This window comes from Hemiscyllium ocellatum, chromosome 35 (genome assembly GCF_020745735.1).
Source record: "Hemiscyllium ocellatum isolate sHemOce1 chromosome 35, sHemOce1.pat.X.cur, whole genome shotgun sequence".
NCBI classification, from domain to species: Eukaryota; Metazoa; Chordata; class Chondrichthyes; order Orectolobiformes; family Hemiscylliidae; genus Hemiscyllium; species Hemiscyllium ocellatum.
Window position 1 is genome coordinate 29,039,054 of NC_083435.1, and position 18,812 is coordinate 29,057,865.

The 18,812-nt window shown below is 43.4% G+C and overlaps 1 protein-coding gene across 1 annotated transcript; it reads right to left on the reverse strand.

Annotated features, from left to right (window-relative positions):
- Positions 1–2,039: 2,039 nt before the first annotated feature.
- Positions 2,040–3,548, reverse strand: LOC132832602 (muscarinic acetylcholine receptor M2-like). The gene has a single exon (XM_060850686.1). It carries the CDS (start codon positions 3,546–3,548, stop codon positions 2,040–2,042), a length of 1,509 nt encoding a protein of 502 aa, XP_060706669.1.
- Positions 3,549–18,812: the final 15,264 nt, after the last annotated feature.

The window sequence follows — 18,812 nt, forward strand, 5'->3', positions numbered from 1 at the left end:
TGCTGCGACTGCCACCTCCCTTTATTGGTTTCTACATTTAGCTTATCCTATGTGTGAAGAGTTAGCTCGGTGTGTGTCCCAAAGTGGCTGCGGTGCCCTTTGCAGACTCAAATTATTTCTTATAATTTTGACAAATATAAATGCCCCGATATTGCAGGCTTTTCTATCCTTTGCTGACGGTGTTCTTCGCTGTTCAATGAAAACAAGACCATTCCTTATGCTTTCAACACAGGTTGTACTTCCTTGGGAAATTTCTCCACCTCTTCCCAAACCAGCAGAGTCCAGCATGCAGTACCTGCAATTGCACACTCCCTCACGCAACCCTCTTCCCTTTCTTTTTCTGATCGTCCAATGTTGCTGAGCAGTCTTTAAGTAATTGCTCCTGCATAGGGCTCTAGAACTACATTAAAATGTAAAAGACAGATGCAAGTTTTTGTTCGTTAGTGTCTCCTCCAGGAGGCAATGAGGAATAAAATGTAACAAGAGTTGACACATTGGTGTCTTTTTGATGCAGGCATGCACCTCTTCTAGTGAAGCGGAGCTGAGCTCGGAGGTGAGACTGCGTCAATTAGCTTGAAATATGCACACCAATATTTAGAAATTTCGAGTCAGTTGAGAAGCTAACAATTTCACATGGAAATTCAGTAAACTATTGCTTCAGAAAGCTTATCCCTTTGATATGCTGCAAAGCCGAGTTCATTTTCTGGATCTTGGCTCCAAATCATTGATTTGGGTCCTGGATTCTTGTCCTTCCTAGAGTTTCTGGCTACAGCTCATCAACGTGAAATAGTGCGAGGAATGATTTGTCCATTCTGCTTGAGAAAGGCGTTTTTATATTAAAAGCTATTCAGTGTATTGTACAGTGCTCAGTCTGCATTGTGTCAATTTAATCCTTTTACTTTGCAGAAACCTGCTGGAATGGGAAGTGTATCTGGGAAAGCCTGGAAGATTAGTCTCTGACCTGGTGCTCCTGTTGCAGATCTGAGGGATGACACTGAATCGAGACACACAGACAATGAACGGTTGATAGTGGGTGAATATGGCAAGCTCTCGAACAGACCAGAAGTGTGGTGGAAAAAAAAATCAGAGTAGTCAGATTCAACCTGCCTCAAATCCCCAAATTCAGTTAGCTCCACTTGTTCTATGAGCACTCAAGTCAAGGCTATATTCTTACTAATTCTGGTTTCATGCTGAAACACATTATAAACGCATGAGATGCATAATGTTGCTGATTTGCTATCAGCCTGACATACATGACTGGGTGTTCGAAGATCTTCAGGTGAAATATCTGTGCCTTACGACAGGAATCGTTTTTTCTTTGCCACAAACCTTTTTATTTTCATAACGACGATTAAGGGAGAATCTAATCAACTGAAGTGGACCTGGTGAGACACCGTAACAGAGGCTATATGCGCAGGAAGTACGATAGACATTGCACCAAGTAATGAAATATATTAAAGTATTCAACATTTAGTTCCTTTTTTAAAAACATTTCCTAGGTTGTTATTCATTCAGTGGGGAGGCATGTTCTTTATTTTTAATCACTAGGCCAACATGAAGACCGACATCGAGTCTCATCCAACATAAAGAGGTTCAAGTCGAGTGCATTTGGCTATAACCCCATTCAAGCACACTTGTCTAACTGTGCCAACTGTTGTACACCCTACCCTGATCAGTTTTTTAAAGGAATTCAGCTATTTGTTAACTTGTGTATTTTTACTGGATAATGTTGGAAATGGTAAAATCCTTCTCCTTTCCTTTACCGCAATGATTAATTATTTTCCATTAATACTAAACAAACTGACAAGCCACACGAACATCGTTATGCAACTTGGATATTGAGCAAGGCAATCTCCCAGCCGAATCACAAATCGTCAGCAAAAATGTTTTTATAACAGACATTATGAATTAATTTGGTCTTACTAAAGTGTGCTTCCAAAACGACAAGTATAAACGTCTACTTGAATCTTTTCTGACAGAATAAACACAATCACATGCACATAGATTTAAATACAGATTTGGAAGTCATAATAATCACTTTACAAGGAGTGCTCATGACATTTTGCTGATGGTTTTTGCTTTTTTAAACTTTTGGCACCAATTTTCTTGTGCTGGCACAAGATAATATGTTTGAAGGTTTTCTTGAAAGTAGCATTACAAAGTGCGTAACAGGCTGGATTGATTGTGCTGTTGATGTAAAATATCCAATATCCGATGTCCCAAACAGCCTTTGGAACACAGATGGAACAGAATGTACGAATGAGCACCATGACATTGTATGGGCACCACGTGATAATAAATACTAGGAGAATCGCCAAAATGGTCCTTGTCACTTTCATTTCTCTGGTTACTGTGACCTTTCTCTTCTGAGCAGTGGTATGGATTCTTTTACTCGTTGTATTTGTTTCTGTGATCTCTCGATCCTTCCCATCATTGCTGCTAAGATCTGCAACGGATTCTGGTGTGCTTCCATGGTAACTACTGTTTTGTGATTGATTAACCATCTTTATATGAAATAGTCTGTAGTAGTCCATCGTATTACAGACATTTCCGTTCTCACGGATAGACCCTTCCGACTTCCTGTTTAATGAAATCATGCTGGAAGGAGTTGAGGCACTGAAAAACTCCTCCTCTCTTCCACCAAAGTGATCGAATTTTGTTCCATGAATTATTGTACCATTTGGCATTTTCAATTGTGGCAGCCCATCAGATGAATCTGATATATAGCTCTGATTTGATTTCAGTATGTTACCTACCTCTGGGCTGGGAGAAACTGGTTCCTTATTAGATTCAGACGCTTTTGTATCCATCTTTATTCGACTTTTGCTAGCACGTGATATGTACACATATAAAATTACCATGATAGTGACGGGGAGATAGAAGCAAGCTATTGAAGTGCCGAAAGTGACAGCAGGATTAGAGAAGAACTGTATATAACACTCTCCTTCACTGACTGTCCGCTGCCCTACGATGAACTGCCAGAAGAGAATAGCAGGAGCCCACACAAAAAATGACAGCAACCAAGCGGCTGCGATCATCATGCCTGCAAACTTTGGTGTCCTCCTCACGGGGTAGCTAAGGGGTTTGGTCACACAGAAGTAGCGGTCAAAGCTGATGATAAGGAGGTTCATGGAAGATGCATTGGTGACAACGTAATCGATAGCAAGCCATAAATCACATACTAGTGGACCCAGAGGCCAGTAGCCAAGGAGAGTGTAAATGGTGAATAGATTCATCGTTACACCAACAGTGACATCAGCGCAGGCTAAGCTGAAAATGAAGTAGTTGTTAACAGTTTGCAATTGCCTGTTTATTTTGATGGAGATAATGACGAGAAGGTTCCCGACGAATGTTACCACACTCAGAGATCCTGTCACAATCGAAATGAAGATTACTTCTCCTGTTTTGTAAGAACTCCGATTTTGAGTATCAAGCAATGTTGTCGCGTTGCTGAGGGATTCACTCGTTTCTGTTGTTTTTTCTATCAGTTCATTCTCATGTAGAGTTACCACTGACGAAGCCCAAATGGAAAACAAAAGAAAAGGCATATTGATTAGGAGCTAGGCTTCACGCATGTTGAAGTTAAAGCTACGTGGCCACTTGTGGATCTTCGAATAGAAAGTGCATGCAAACCCAATTGCTCTCACAAACTTCAACACCTTTATCAGAAGGATTCGATTTAAATTGGAAATGATCTCATCTGTCTCTTAGGCCAATTAGCTGTTAGTTTGTAATTTAATTAGCTATTAATTTCTGTGCAAAGGGTTATGTTTAAAGAAAACTTTCGTTGGTTTGATTCTACAATCTCATGTGAACACTGATACAGACTTCTGAGGGCAGTGTTGAAAAAATAACATTTGTGTCAGTGTATTCCTTCACTTAAAAAAAGGAATAACCCAATATAAACAAATTTCATTCTAAAGCAGATGTGGGTCAATGATCGACCGTTTCACATCCAAAAGTGTGAGCACAAGGTCAGCTTGTGTCCTGTCAAGTCAGCAGGATTGAAAACGTTTCCTGGATGCTACTTCCCCCCAAAGATGTTCCCCAACTCATCTGTCACACTAGATTTAAAGGGATGTCACGATGCAGGTCCACCAAAGGATGTCATAGATGAACACAGCTCAGAAGTTCGTGGTGATCCAACGTGTCATGGATTTCCTATGTGCAAACCTGAAATTAGAGGAGCTTTTCAACATGTTTGGTTGGGGGGTTGCTCTCAAGTATGGACAGTCAGTTACATTCAGTACTCTCACGAGCAGCAATCCAAGAAGTGAAAAACACCAACTGCTAGCGCTTTGAAATTAATTTAACGATGGGAGACAAGAAAATGTGAGGGACCCAGAGACGCAGATGTAAAGGCATGCATGAAGAAAAAGTCATTTTTGAAACTGTGAAGAAATATATTCTGCTTTGATCGTCATGAGGATGTCTCTTCCTCATTATAATTTTAGTGCACCGAAAACCTCCCGTCTTAACTCATCAAGCATTCTCTTTCAAAACTGTTTCGATGGGTTTTAATGCTGCAAAATCGGTGTTATTTCTTTTTTAAAATGGAATCCGCATGGGATACACAGGTCCTGTGACATTTCAAGTCGAAAAAATAAGATTTTTTATTGTTAACGTTTCCATCATGTTTGTAAATTGGATGACAACCCTACGTCTTTGGTCAACTCTAGCAAGCACATTTTGCAATTACCTATAATGATTGGGGAATGTATTATGGATGGTTGAGTATATTAAACTCTCTGGTCAGGGTTAATTGACAATAGGCTGACTACTATATTGTTGAAATTGTGGTGCTGGAAATGCACAGCAAGTCAAGCAGCATTCGAGTGGCAGGAGAAATCCTTCATTAAGAACTTTCCCTGAAACTTCGATCCTCTTTCTCCTAGGATGTTGCCTAACCTGCTGTGTTTTTTTTTCCAGCACCACCATCTAGACTCTGATCTCCAGCATCTGCAGTCCTCACTTTCTCTTTAATACTATGTTGTGTTCACTGGTTTCCTCAGAATAGTTTGTAAAGTTATGAGAACTTTGATTGAAATTTATGTCGCCGAATTCTCATTATGGTTAGAAAATGAATAAAATGATCAACAAATGTTGTGAATGCAGAAAGACATAAGCAGTCATTGTAATGCATCTTCTATCAATGTTTATATATTCCTCTTGAATACGTTCAGTAGCTGAGCGTTTTCTACCAAAAGCCACATGACCATAATGACACCTAAAATATGTACCTTTAAATCAATTTCACATTTAAAACAATGGGATTATTGATTTATTCGAAATGGCAATGTTAAATATGGTTGCCTGCTCAACCTCACCTCAGTACTGAGTCATATTGAGCCTCATGTATAACTTGCCACCAATTATCACTCTGTCATCCCTTCCCTCTGTGGTTACCATTGTTTTGATTTTTCTTTTTAATCAAAGTTGGATCAGAACTGTGAAACTGCAACCGAACTGGAACTAAAGATGACTTTGGACTGTGGGTAACAACTTGTATTGAAAAGAAAACAGACCAAGTGAGCCTTTCTTTCTTCTTGAAGCCAGCCTTGGAAATTAATTTAGGTTGATTACTGATCCAAAAGTGCTGCAGATGTTTCACCAATTTTGAGGAGCATTTTGTTTAAATGCCAAAACAAAATCGGCAGATAATGAGGTTGACATATGTGATTTGGTTCCAGCCACTCTACAAGAAACCCTATGTTGAAGCATATGGAAGTTATTAAGTGGCGAGAACTCTTGTGAGTGATGCTCATTCTGACGGGGAGGGGGTGGCAGAGTGTAAATTATATTTTCGTTCTAGTTTCCTTTTAAAAATCAATCTGGCTGTTGATGTTACAACGTTAAGTGAAACTCGCTGCCTAAACTTCTTTATCAGATTTTGGATGCTTGCAGAATGCAACCCAAAATCTGAGAAACAGGAGAATTGGCGTTTCAGGCATAGGCCGTTCGTCAGGAGGGCCGATGAAGGGCTTATGCCCGAAACGTCAATTCTCCTGCTCCTCGGATGCTGCCGGAGCTGCTGCACGTTTCCAGCACGACAATCTCGGCCCCCAGTCCACATTATTGTCTGTTATATTCATATTTTGTTCTTGCCCGTGATTAACTGTATTCTGTTATTGTTTTCGGTGTTCTTCCCTGAAATAGTGCCTCACTCCCTCTTTCTACAAAATAAGTGATGCATTTTCTTCTGTGATTTTCTACAAAGTCTGTAGACGTGCACAGTTCCTCAGTGAGAAAGCACACCAATTGAGAGAAATGTCCGAAGATCCGATGAATGAAGATTATGTTGTTGAAAAGACAATTATTCATCAGTTCACGAGGCAGTTATCTTTGTGTCATCATTGAAGTACTATGATAAGAACTTTAATATTGACCTGATCATGGAAAGGGCAGCTTTCTTTGATATTTACAGCAAGATCAGCATTGACAGAACGTTCCACTGTCAATGTTTCATGACTGTGTGTCACACTGGCAGATGGACAGTGCCTGCTGGACTTCTGAAAAATCAGCACTGAGGCAATGTTGCTCTGTCAGAGACTCTTAATGGAGACGTCGTTACACTGATAGTAGGTCAGTACTGAATGGATCCCTACACTTCCAGAAAGTCAGTAGAGAATTGTACTGCCGTGGTACAGAATGTGCAGTGAAGTAGTGCAGCACTGTCAGTGTATCAGTCATGAGGAAGTGCTGCATTGTCACAGTGTATGTAAGAAGGGAGCATCACTCCATCAGAACCAGTACTGTAGGAGTGCTGCAATGGCAGAAAGCCAGTATTGAGATGCAGATACATTGTCAGATTGTCAGTACTGACGGAGGCGCTGCACTGGAACAGGACAATTATGCTCTATGATGAGCATTAGAATTGAGGAAGTGCTGCACTGGAAAAGGGTCTGGAAATACGAGATAGTCAACACTGAGACTGAGGCACTGAAAGATTGTTAGCACTGCCAGAATGCTGCAGTGACAATGACGCAGTGTGCATTTCACAATCGGAATTTCAGCAGATGGTGTTTGCTACACTGTTTATCAACTCTCTGACCGTGCAGTTTTTCTATAGTTCTGGCTCTTTGGCATTGCAGCAAACACCACCCCACACATCACTTCACACCCACCACGCCCCGAGACATGCCCATGACCATCAACCGTTCATTGACTTACTCAGTTCTGAAAATTGGACTTCCTCAAAGATGAAACTCTGAAAATATAACTCTCACTCACTACTGATGCTCCGACGTAACAGCACTGCCTGATACACTTCTAGTTTTGCACTCCTTCTGCTATCCGTCAATACTAAAATTGCAGCACTCTCTCAGTGTTTTCGGTCTAACAGTGCAGCATACCATTCCTAATGAGCATCTGACAGTATTCACTTACTACTGGTACTAAGAGCGTTGACAATCCCTCAGTATGAACTTTCTAACAGTCTGACAGTCTGTAGTCTTTCATTGTTAGTGCCAATCATTGTAGAGTGCAGCAGTCCCGCAGTGCTGACATTGTGACAGTACACCACGCCCTCATTACTCACCCTCTGACAGTGAAGCACTCCCTCACTACTGCACCAGTAACAACGTCTCACTCCCTTTATAATGACCCTTCCTGACTAAAGATAGTGTCCTCACATTGTACTGTCCTTCTGGCAGGCAGTATTCTATCTCATCTGATATTCTGAAAATGCCGTACTGCCCCAGTGCTGATTAACCAACAGTGCAACTCTCCCTGCCTCCCGAATTTCTGACAGACTGGCATTCCATCAGTACTGATCGTTCGACAGAGTGGCACTTTACTTCATTCCTGCTAAGAGTGCAGTACTCAGTACTGGGTTTCTGGCATTGCAGCAGTCCCCCAGTACTGTGAATCAGATATATTGGTGAACCGTGGTTATGTAGACTCAGAGTAAATCTCATACTATTTACTGATACTCCACAGTGGGCCAATCCCTGATTAATAACTCTGACAGTCAGGTCGGCTCTCTCATGGTCCTCTGATAACGTGGCACTTCTCTCGGGATGGTGATCAAATGACAGTCTCTGACTCATTCAGTTCTGACACTCGATAATATTTCACTCCCATAGTACTGACGTTCAGTGAAAAAAACATTCCTCCATACTTACTGTCCGACAGTGAAGCATTCCGTCAGTACTGACAATGTGACAGTGCAGCGTTCCCTCAGTACCAGCATTCTGGCATTGCAACATTCCCGCAGTACTGAGCTTGAGATGGAGTGCACCCTTTCCTCTGTCAGAGTACTGACTCTCTGACAGTGTAACAATCCCTGAGTGCTGACCATGTGACAGCCTAGCATTCCCTCAATACTGGCTTTCTAGCATTGGAGCAACCTTCAATATTAATACACTGACAGTGCTGCACTTCCTCACTGCCAACTCTGTCCCAGTACAGCACAGCTTCTCTACTGTCTGACATTGCAGAGACTCCCTCAATACTGACCGTTGGACACTGCAGCAGTCTCTCAGTTAAACTTCTCTGACAGTGCAGCATTCCATCAGTGCTGATTCGATAACAGTACAGAAGAATAGATGTACTGTCCATCTGACAGTGCAACAATCTAAGTCCTGATATATTGATAGTGCAGCATTCCATTAGTGCTGACGATCTGTCAGTGTCACTGTCTCAGTACAGACTCACATTAGTGCAGTGTTCTCTCGTGACCCTCTCAACGTGGGACACACCATGAGAACTAATCCTTCTAACTGATCGGCGATCACTGAATACTTTCCTTCAGATATTGAAGCACTTCCTCTGTACTGACTGTGTGACAGTGCAATGTTCCGTCGGTATTGGCTTTCAACACCATCCAGGTAATGAGCTTCAGATTGAGTAGCAAACCCATATGCATTGCAGCGGATACTCACTGCTGAGCTCTGAAAGTGCAGCAGATCTTCTTGTCTTATCCTCTGGTACTGAGACACACATTCGCTCTCAGTATTAACCATTTGATGTGCAGCATCCTCTCAGTAATGACAGTGCCTTCACGCTGACTCTCTAACAGTGCAGCATAGATTCTCCTGACGTTCTGAAAGTGAGAATCTCCCTCAGTTCTGATGCATTGACAGAACTTCCATGCAAACATTGAAAGAATTGCAGATGCTGTGAATTAGAAACAAAACAAAGCTTGCTGTCAGTTATACCGTCACTTTATGCTCTTCGTGGTAAACGTATTATCGTGCAGCGCTACATCTGCACTGATAATCTGCAGTTTAGCCTTCCCTCGGTACTGAGGCTCAGGTTGTGTTGCAAACCCTTTCAGCTGTCCTTGTCCCCGTGCGACGAGCCTCTAGTGCTGACTCTCTGAGAGTAGCAAACCCAAGTCACGCTGTCTGTATGAAGCATCTGACCGAGCAGTCCCTCATTACTGAGCTTCTAACACTGCAGCACTCACTCAATACTGACAATGCACTTTTTCCTCAGTACCGACCTTCTGTCAGTGCACTTTCTAAGTCCCCCCATATTACTGAGCATCCGATACAAAAGGGCACCACCCTGACACTGACACTGCAACACTGACCACCTGACAGTACTGCACTCATTCAAAACTGACCTTCTGGCAGTGCAGTACTCCTCTGAGAGTGCAGTACTCCACAATCTGGCTGACATACTGAGAGTGCAGCATACCATCTCTCCTATGCCGCATCAGTGATCCTTTGATAGTGCAGCACTCTCTCAGATATGAACCTCTCATACTGAACCACTACCTTAGTGCTGATCCTCTGATAGTGCTGCACACAAATCTAAGGAATCTCTGAAAAGGCGACATGCTGTGACTACTTGTTATCTGATAGACCTGCTCTAACTACATATTTTTCGTCTGGCAATGCTTCATTCCCCTAGTGCTAACTTTCTGACAGTGCAGTACTGCCTCACGACGGACTCTCTGACACTGAAAAACCTTCTGGCATTACAGCTGTCCCACAGCATTGATTCAGAGAAATAAAGACACACTAACTTTGCAGAAATACACCACCTAATGGCTATCTCAAAGTGCAGTGTTGTCAGTAGGGAGACAGGGCAATACCCCTCTCGACTGATCTTGTGATAATGTGGAACTGCCTCATTACTGATCCTCACTAGACTGAAACTCTGATATTGCATGACACGCTTATTGTTGCAGGTGTAGTTGTTTACCATTCTGTCAGTAATGCAACGCATCCATACTTTCCATCTGACAGTTCACTGACAGAGCCGAAGAACTTCTCTAAAGACCCTCTGGCACAATCTTAGAGATCAACCACTGGCAGCCAGATTGTCACTCACGTTCTTTGTACTAAACAACTGACCGTGCATCAATTCTTCAACACTGATACTCTGCAATAAATTTATCCCTCGATACTGAGCCTTTGACTGTGCAGCACACCATTTTATCTGTTGCTCTGAAAATGTGGCACAACCTTAGTGCTGACAGAGTATAAAGCTCTTTTTCTCAGTTGTTAAGTGCCATCTGTCCGTTTAACACTTCTTCAGTTCTGACCCTCCTACTGCAAGCGTTTCTTCACTACTTACGTTATGAGAATGCCACACAGTCTCAGTACTGACTCTCTAATTGCGAAGCACATACTCTATAGTAATCCCCTGATTGCGTAGTACGACCTCAGCAATGATCCGTAAGCCAATGGAGCCCTACCGAAATATTGATTTCCTGACAGGGCAGCACTCTCTCACTCCTGACCAGCTGATAGAATGGCAATTCCTCTGGACTTACCTTCTATCAATACAGAATCCTCTGAGTTATGACAGTGCCCTCACAATATCTTGTGCTTTTTGCTGGGAAGTATTACCTCTGTACTCACATTTAGAAAATGCAGCACTCCTTCAGTGTGGACTCAAAAACAGTGCATACCTCCTCACTCCTGACGCTTTGAAATACTGGCACTGCCTCAGCACTGGTTATTCCCACAATGTACTCAAACTGTACTGACATTTTGGGTGTCCAGTATCCCCTCTGTAATCAAACTCTGAAAATGCAGCACTGCCTCAGCGCTGATTCATTACTGTCACTCCATCAGTACTAATCATTCAATACAGTGACGCTGGTTTAGGACATCCCCGAACAATGCAGCACTCAGTGCTGACTCTGTGACATGCAGTGTTTCCTTAGTACTGGTTCTCTGACATTGCAGCACTCTGCCAGTACTGAGAATCAAGTAATGTGGTGAACACTTAACGCATACACACTGTGGCAACTCAAACTTTCTACTGATCCTCTGACCGTGCAACATTCCCTCATTACTCCACATCTGACAGTGAGGCACTTTCTCTCCTAAACCTCTGACAGTACGACTCACACAGTAAATCAACTCTGACCATAAGACACTGCCTGTCTCACTGTTACGAAAATCTGACTTCTTTAGTAATAAAGCTCTAAGAATGCACCTCTCGCTCAGCACTGACTCTTTCAGAAATAGACTGCCTCAGTACTGACCATCTGACAAGGCAGTAACCCCTCTCTACTGATCTGCGCACAGAATGGCATTCCCTCAATAATGGTTGTCACTGAGTAATGCCATTGCCCTCACACTGTACTGTTATTTTGGCAGGCCGGCATCCCCTCTGTCCTCACATTCTGCAAATGCAGTACTGCCTCATTGGTGACTCACCACTAGCACAGCATCAGTACTGATCATTCGAACAGTGACGCTGCTTTAGTACATTCCACAAACAACACAGCTCTTAGCAGTGACTCTCTGACTGTGCAGTTTTAACTTAGTACTAGCTCTCTAGCCTTGCAGCATGCCAAGAGGACTGAAAATTAGATAGAATGGCGAACCTTGATAACAGACAAAATAAGTGCAGTTGACATTCTCTACCGATTCTCTACAGTGCAACATTTTTTGATAGTAGGTCATTTCCCTCAGTATTGTGGTCATGAAAATGTTTATTACACACTCAGTTCTCAAACTCAGACAGCTCATCATTCGCTCAGAACTGACACTTTAGATGTGCATCATTTCCTCCTTAGTGGTCAGCTGGCGGTGCAGCACTCCCTCAGAACTGACCCTCTGTACTACCCTCTATGAGTACAGCATACTCTCTGGCTCTGATTCAATAACAGAGCAGCACAATTTCTCTAAAGACCCTCTGACAGGAGGACTCTTTCTTACAATTAATCCATTGACAGTTGCACCGTTACTCACTCTGTTTTTAAGAAACACCTGACTGTGTCAGATATCTGTAGACGTGTCCCGTTGAAGGCAGAGGATGGGAAAGATAAGATTCGTGAACCGTGGATGAGAGGAGAAATAGTACGACCAACCAAAAGGAAACGGGAAGCGTACATAAGCTCCAGGCAGCTAAGAACAGAATAGGCCCTGGGGAAATATCCAAAAAGTAGGACCAGGTTTAAACCTGAATCTAGCGGGCTAAAATGGGCCACGAAATAGCTTTAGCGAGCAGAATTAAGGAGAATCCCAAAGCATTTCATTCTGAGATAAGCAGCAAGTGGGTACCTAGAGAAGGGATTTGTCCACTAAAGGATAATGGAGGAAGGCTGTGTGTTGAACTTGAGAACTGGTGAGCTTCTGAATGATTACTTTGCACTAGTGTTCACTGAGGAGCGGAACATGACGCATGTTGGGATTAGAGATAAAAGTTTGATTCATCTGGATTACGTTGACATAAGTAGGGAAGATGTGTTGTGTAGGCTGTAGGTTATTTAAGTGGATAAATCCCAAGGACCGGATCGGATCTATCCCAGGTTGCTGAGGGAGGCGAGAGAGGAGATAATTGGGGTCCTTACAGATATTTTTGCGGTATCTTTAAACACTGGTGAGGTGCTAGACGACTGGAGGGTTGTCCTCCTGTACAAGAAGGGGAGTAGGGATAGTCCAGTTAACTACAGACCAGTGAGCCTGACGTTAGTGGTGAGAACGTTGCTGGAGAAGGTACTGAGGGATAGGATCTATTCATATTTAGCAAAAATTGGGATTATCAGTTTTGTGTGGGAGAGATTGTGCATTACCAACTTAGTAGAGTTATTCGAGGAAGTGATCAAGCTAATACATGAAGGGGGGGGGGGCTGTAGATGTCATATACATGGACTTTAGTAAGACGTTTGATAAGGTTCCCCATGGTAAACTAATAGAGAAAGTGAAGTCACAAGGTTTGTAGGGTGTTCTAGCTAGGTGGATGAGGAACTGGTTGAGCAACTGGAGAGAGAGAGAGTAGTAGTTGAATGGAGTTTCTCGAAATGTAGAAAGGTGACCAGTGGTGTTCCATACAGATCAGTGCCAGGGCCATTGTTGTTTTTTGTGATATACATAAACGATCTGGAAGAGGGCACTTTTGGTATGATCACCAAGTTTACAGATGGCATGAAGATTGGTGGAGTCGCAGAAAGCATAAGGGACTGACAAAGAATACAGAAGGATATGGATACACTGGAGAGTTGGGCGGAGAAGTGGCAGATGAAGTTCAATCTAGGCAAATGTGAGGTGAGGCAAGTCTGTTTCTATAGCGAATTATGCAGTGAACAGAAGACCCTTGGGAATAGTTGATCAGCAGAGAGATTGGGGATTGCAGGTCCATTGAACCCTGAAGTTTGCTGCACAGGTCATTACAGTGGTCAAGAAAGCATCTGGTATGTTTGCCTTCATCGGACAGATATTGAGCATAAGTCCTGGCTGTTCAAGTTAAAATTGTACACAATGTTGGTTCGGCCGCATTTAGAATACTGTGTCCCATTCTGGTCGCCCCATTACCAAAAGGATGTGGGCACTTTGGAGAGGGTGCAGAGAAGGTTTATTAAAATGTTGCCTGATATGGAATCTGTTTCCATGAAGAGAGGTTGAGTAGGTTCGGTTTGCTTTCATTAGGAAAGTAGAGATTGTGGGGGGGTGGGAGGGAATCTGATTGAGGTTTACAAAATCATGAAGGGTATAGACAGGTATACAGTGGTAAGCTTTTTCCCAGGGTGAAGGATTCAGTAAAGAGAGGTCACGCTTTCAAGGTGAGAGGTGAAAGGTTTAATGGGGACACATTCAGCAAATGCTTTGCACAGTGAGTGGTGGGTGTCTGGAAATCGTTGCCAGCAGAGGTGTTAGATGTAGGCACGGTAGATTAATGTAAGATGCGACAGGTGCATGAGGAGGTGGGGAGCAGAGGGATGCAGATGCTGAGGAATTGAGCGAGAGGTTTAGACAGTAGGTTTGGATCGTTTCAGGCTTGGAGAGTCGAAAGCCTGTTCATGGGCTGTAAATTTTCTTTGTTCTTTGTTCTCTTTGTGCCTTCACCACTGATCTTTTGTGTAGCACTCTTTCAGCAAACCCGTTAGTACTGATCCTCAGCAAGTGCAGCGCTGCTTCACAGCTGACACACTGACAGTGAGAAACTCTCAATGCAAGAACAATTGACCCTGCAACACTCTCTACGCACTGAGCCACCAATGCAGAGGTGCATCCTTAACTCAAGTCCTCTGATAGTGAAGCACTCCCTCAGCTGTGATGATCTGACATTGACTTTCTGGCTTTGCAGCACTGTTTCGGTATTTACCCTCTGAGGTGCTGAATTATTTCAGTACTGACACCCCATCAGCACTCCCCCGACAGACTGGCACACGTTAGCTCCTGTCCCTCTGGCAGTGCAGCCTTTCCACGTCACTGATCTTTTGGTAGAGCAGCACTGTCTCAGTTATGAATCTCTGACAGTGAAGTAATACCTTCGTGCTGAATCTCTAAAAGTGCACAACACAATTCCTACTGAACCTCTGAAAACGTGGCACTCCTTTACTATTTATCATCTGACAGAGCTGTGCTAACTTCATATTATCCTCAGGTCGTCAGTGTTGACTATCCAACAGTACAGCACTCTCTCATTGCCGGCTCTCTGGCATTGCTGCTATCCTGCAGTATTGAGTACTTGATAGAGTGGCGCACCCTAATTGCATAAACTCTTATTGCAGAATTATACGATCTACTCAGTACGGAAAAGTCAGTACGGATCCATTGCCAGTGTAGCATTCCATCAGTGCTGCAGATCCTTCAATGCCTCTGTCTCACTGCTGACTCAAAAGCAAGGTCGGTAACCATTGTCCCCGACACTATGACAGTGTGCATCTCCCTACTTACTGATCTACCGGAGGTAAAACTCCCTTTTTCGACCGAAACTCAAATAATGCATCACTCTCTTAGTCATGACGGTACAGATGTGCACCAATCTATCAGAACTGTCCATTGGGCAATGCAGCACTTCCTCCATACTTTCCAGCTGACAGTGCGATATTCTGATATACTGACAGGGAAGCACAACCTCGCTAAAGATTTTCTTACAGTGCGTTACTTCTTTAGAACTTAAATTCACTGTCAGCCAAACTGTCACTCACTTTCTTTGTAGTAAACATCCGACCACGCACCACTCCTTCAGCATTGATCGTCTGTAGTGCATCCATCCCTCGATACTGCGCATCTGATTGTGCAAAACACTGATTCAACTCGATCTCTAAAAATGTGGCACATCCTTCGTACTGACCCTCTGAGAGTGAGACCCTCTTCCACTCTTTTAGTAAGTGTCATCTGATCGTGTAACATTGCCTCAGTACTGATATATGACCTTGTAGCATTCCTTCAGTCCTTACGTTATGAGAGTGTCTGAAAGCCTCAATACTGACTCTCTCATTGTGAAGCATATACCCGCGACTAACCCTCTGATTGTGAGGCACAATCTCAGTGTTGGCCCACTAATTGTGTGGTAATCACTCAGTACTCACCTTCTGACTGTGTGGCACTTAGTCAATACTGACCATCTGGCCAAGCATCTCTGCCTCAGTACTAACTCTCTGACAGTGCAGAACTTCCTCACGACTTACCCCCTGACATAGTAGCACTTCTTCTGCAGAAGTCACTCAGTACTTGCCGTCTGACAGTGCAGTATTCCTTTAGTACTAAAAGTCTGACAGTGCAGCTCACATTATTTTCTAAGCCTCTTATTTTTAAAAAAAAATTCCTATACACCGACTTTCTGAAAGTGAGACCATCTGTCATTCCCAGAATTAACTATCTCTGCATGCAGCACTACCTCAAGATTGATCCTCTGATTGAGTGGTGCTCCTCTGGTAAACACATTCTGACAATGCCATATTTCCTCAGGGCTGACGTTTTGGTAATGCAGCACTGCTTCACCACTGACACGCTAAAAGTGAGACACCCCTCAGTTTTTTAAAAAAAAGTCTGACCAAGCAGCACTCCCATAGTGCTCAGCCTCTGATTCAGAGGGGCACCCTTAACTCTTGTCCTCTGACAGTGCCACACTCCCTCAGCATTGACACCGCCAACAGTCTGGCACATTCTCTCTTCTATCCCTTTGACAGTGTAGCCTTTTTCATATTACTCTCTCCGCTATGAATCTCTTACAGTGCAGCACACACTCTCTACTGATCATCTGAAAACTCGGCACTCTGTTACTACTTATCCTCCGACACAGCAGTGCAAACTTCATGTTTTTTCCTCTGACAGTGCATAATTCCGTCAGTAATTAGTGCTGGAGGCTAACCCTAGTACTGACACTCTGACAGTGCAGCACTCTCTCATTGCAGGTATTCCGCAGTACTGAGTAGGAGATAGGGTAGTGCACCCTTATAGATACTCTCAAATATTGACAAAAATATAAAAGACCTACTGACATTCTGAGAGTACAGCACTGTCAATATGGAACCATTACCAAGCAGCATTCCCTCAGTGCTGCGGATCTCTGTCTCACTGCTGACTCACCGACAGTGCATTACTGACTCTTCTCTGACCCAATGACAGTGTGGCACTCTCTCATGAAGGATGCTCTGGCAGGCATTCACTCTTTCAATTGAAACTTTGATAATTTATCAGTCGCTTCGTGCTGCCAGTGCAGATGTGCACCTTTACCTCAGTCGTACACTTCTGGCTTTGTAGCACTCCGTCTGCACTTTCCCACTGACAGTGCAATATCCCCTGACTCACTGACAGAGCAGCATACCTTCACTAAAGTCACTGACAGTGTGGCACTTCCTTCGAACTGACGAAATGTCAGACCACCACTCATTCTATTTGTATTAAAGTTTTGATCGTGTACCTCTCCTCCAGCACTAATCCTGTTCAGTACTGCTATCCCTCAGTACTGAGTCTTTGGCTGTGTAGCACAGCGTTTCAGCTGTCCCTCTGAAAGTCCAGCATATCCTTAGCACTGACCTTCTGAGAGCGGGATCCTCTGTCACTCTTTAAATAAGTATCCTCTTACTGTGTAACACTCCCTCAATACCGACTCTCTGAGAGTGCAGTTTTCCTTTAATACTTATGCTATGAGAGTACGACACAGTCTCAGAGCTGACTCACAAAATGTGAAGCATATAATCTCTGCTGACCCTCTTATTGTGTTTGCACTGTCCCTGTAATGACACGTTGTCTGGCACTACCTCAATGCTGACCCTCTGATTGTAAGGCCCTCTCTCAATAGTGACTCTGGCAATGCAGCCCTACTTGTGTACTGACCATCTGATAGTGAAGATCACTCACACTATTGAGCATCTGATAGGGTGCCAATCCCTCAGTACTGACATTTGGAAAAACAGCACTCTCTCAGTAATTACAGTATCTTCACATTATACTGTCCTCTGGAAAGCAGCATTTTCTCTGTACTGACAGTCAAAATGCAGCACTGCCTCAGTGTTGACTCATCAACCGTGCACCACTCCCTTTCTCCTGTCTGTTTCAGAGACAGGTACTCACTCGTACTGGTCCTCCGACAGAACGGCGCAACTTTAATACATTCCTTCAGTGCAGCACTCAGTACAAACTCTCTGACAGTGTCGTGTTACCGTAGTACTGGCATTCTGCCGTTGCAGCAAGCTCTAGTACTGAGAATAAGGTAGGAATGTGCATCATTGGCACATACACGCTGCGGCAACTAACACTCTCTCCTAACTCTCTGATAGTTTGGCGTTCCATTGTTACTGCCATTCTGACCATGAGAACCTCTCTGACTCCCATAGAAATGACTAACTACTGACTCTTTCACAGAACAGTCTGCCTCAGTACCAAACCTCTGAGTGTTACGCTCCCTCGCTACTGACCTTCTGACAAAGTGACACTCACTCAATGATGATCCTCCCTGAGTAATTATATTACTCTCACACTGTATGCCTGTCTAACAGCGTCGTGTTTCCTCTGTCCTGACATTCTGAAAAAGCATTACTGCGTCAATGGTGACTCACCAACAGTGCATTCTCTGTCTCCTATCTCTCTGACAGAACAGCACTCCGTTAGTAATGATAATTCGACACAGTAAAACGGCTTTAATGTATTCCCCTAACACAAAAGCACTTGGTATTGACTTTCTGACAGTGCAGTTTTACCTTAGTACTAGCTTTGTGGCGTTGCAGCACTTTCCCACTACTGACAATCAGATATATTGGCGAACTCTGATTACAAACACTCTGAGTACAACTCACGCACTCTGGCAACCCTCTACAATGCATCAATCCCTGATTAATAAGTCTCTGTCTGTCAGGTGGCCTTTCTTGTTCCTCTGATAGTGTATCACTTCTCTCATTACAGTGCCTATGAAACAGTATCTGACTCATTCAGTTTTCATCAGGACAATTCATCAGCAGCTCACTACTGACACTTTAGATGTGCACCATTCCTCCGTAGTGTTCTCTGGCAGTGCAGTATTCCCCTAATTCTGACTTACTGACAGAGCAGCACTATCTCACTAAAGACTGTCTGACATTACAGCACTTGTTTATAACTGACCCATTGACAGTCAGACCATCACTGGCTCTCTTTGAACTAAACAGCTGACAGTGCAACAGTAGGCCAGGCCTGATC

Excerpts from the sequence above, each read along its gene's own strand:
- LOC132832602 (XM_060850686.1), bottom strand. The coding sequence starts at position 3,548 with ATGCCTTTTCTTTTGTTTTCCATTTGGGCTTCGTCAGTGGTAACTCTA.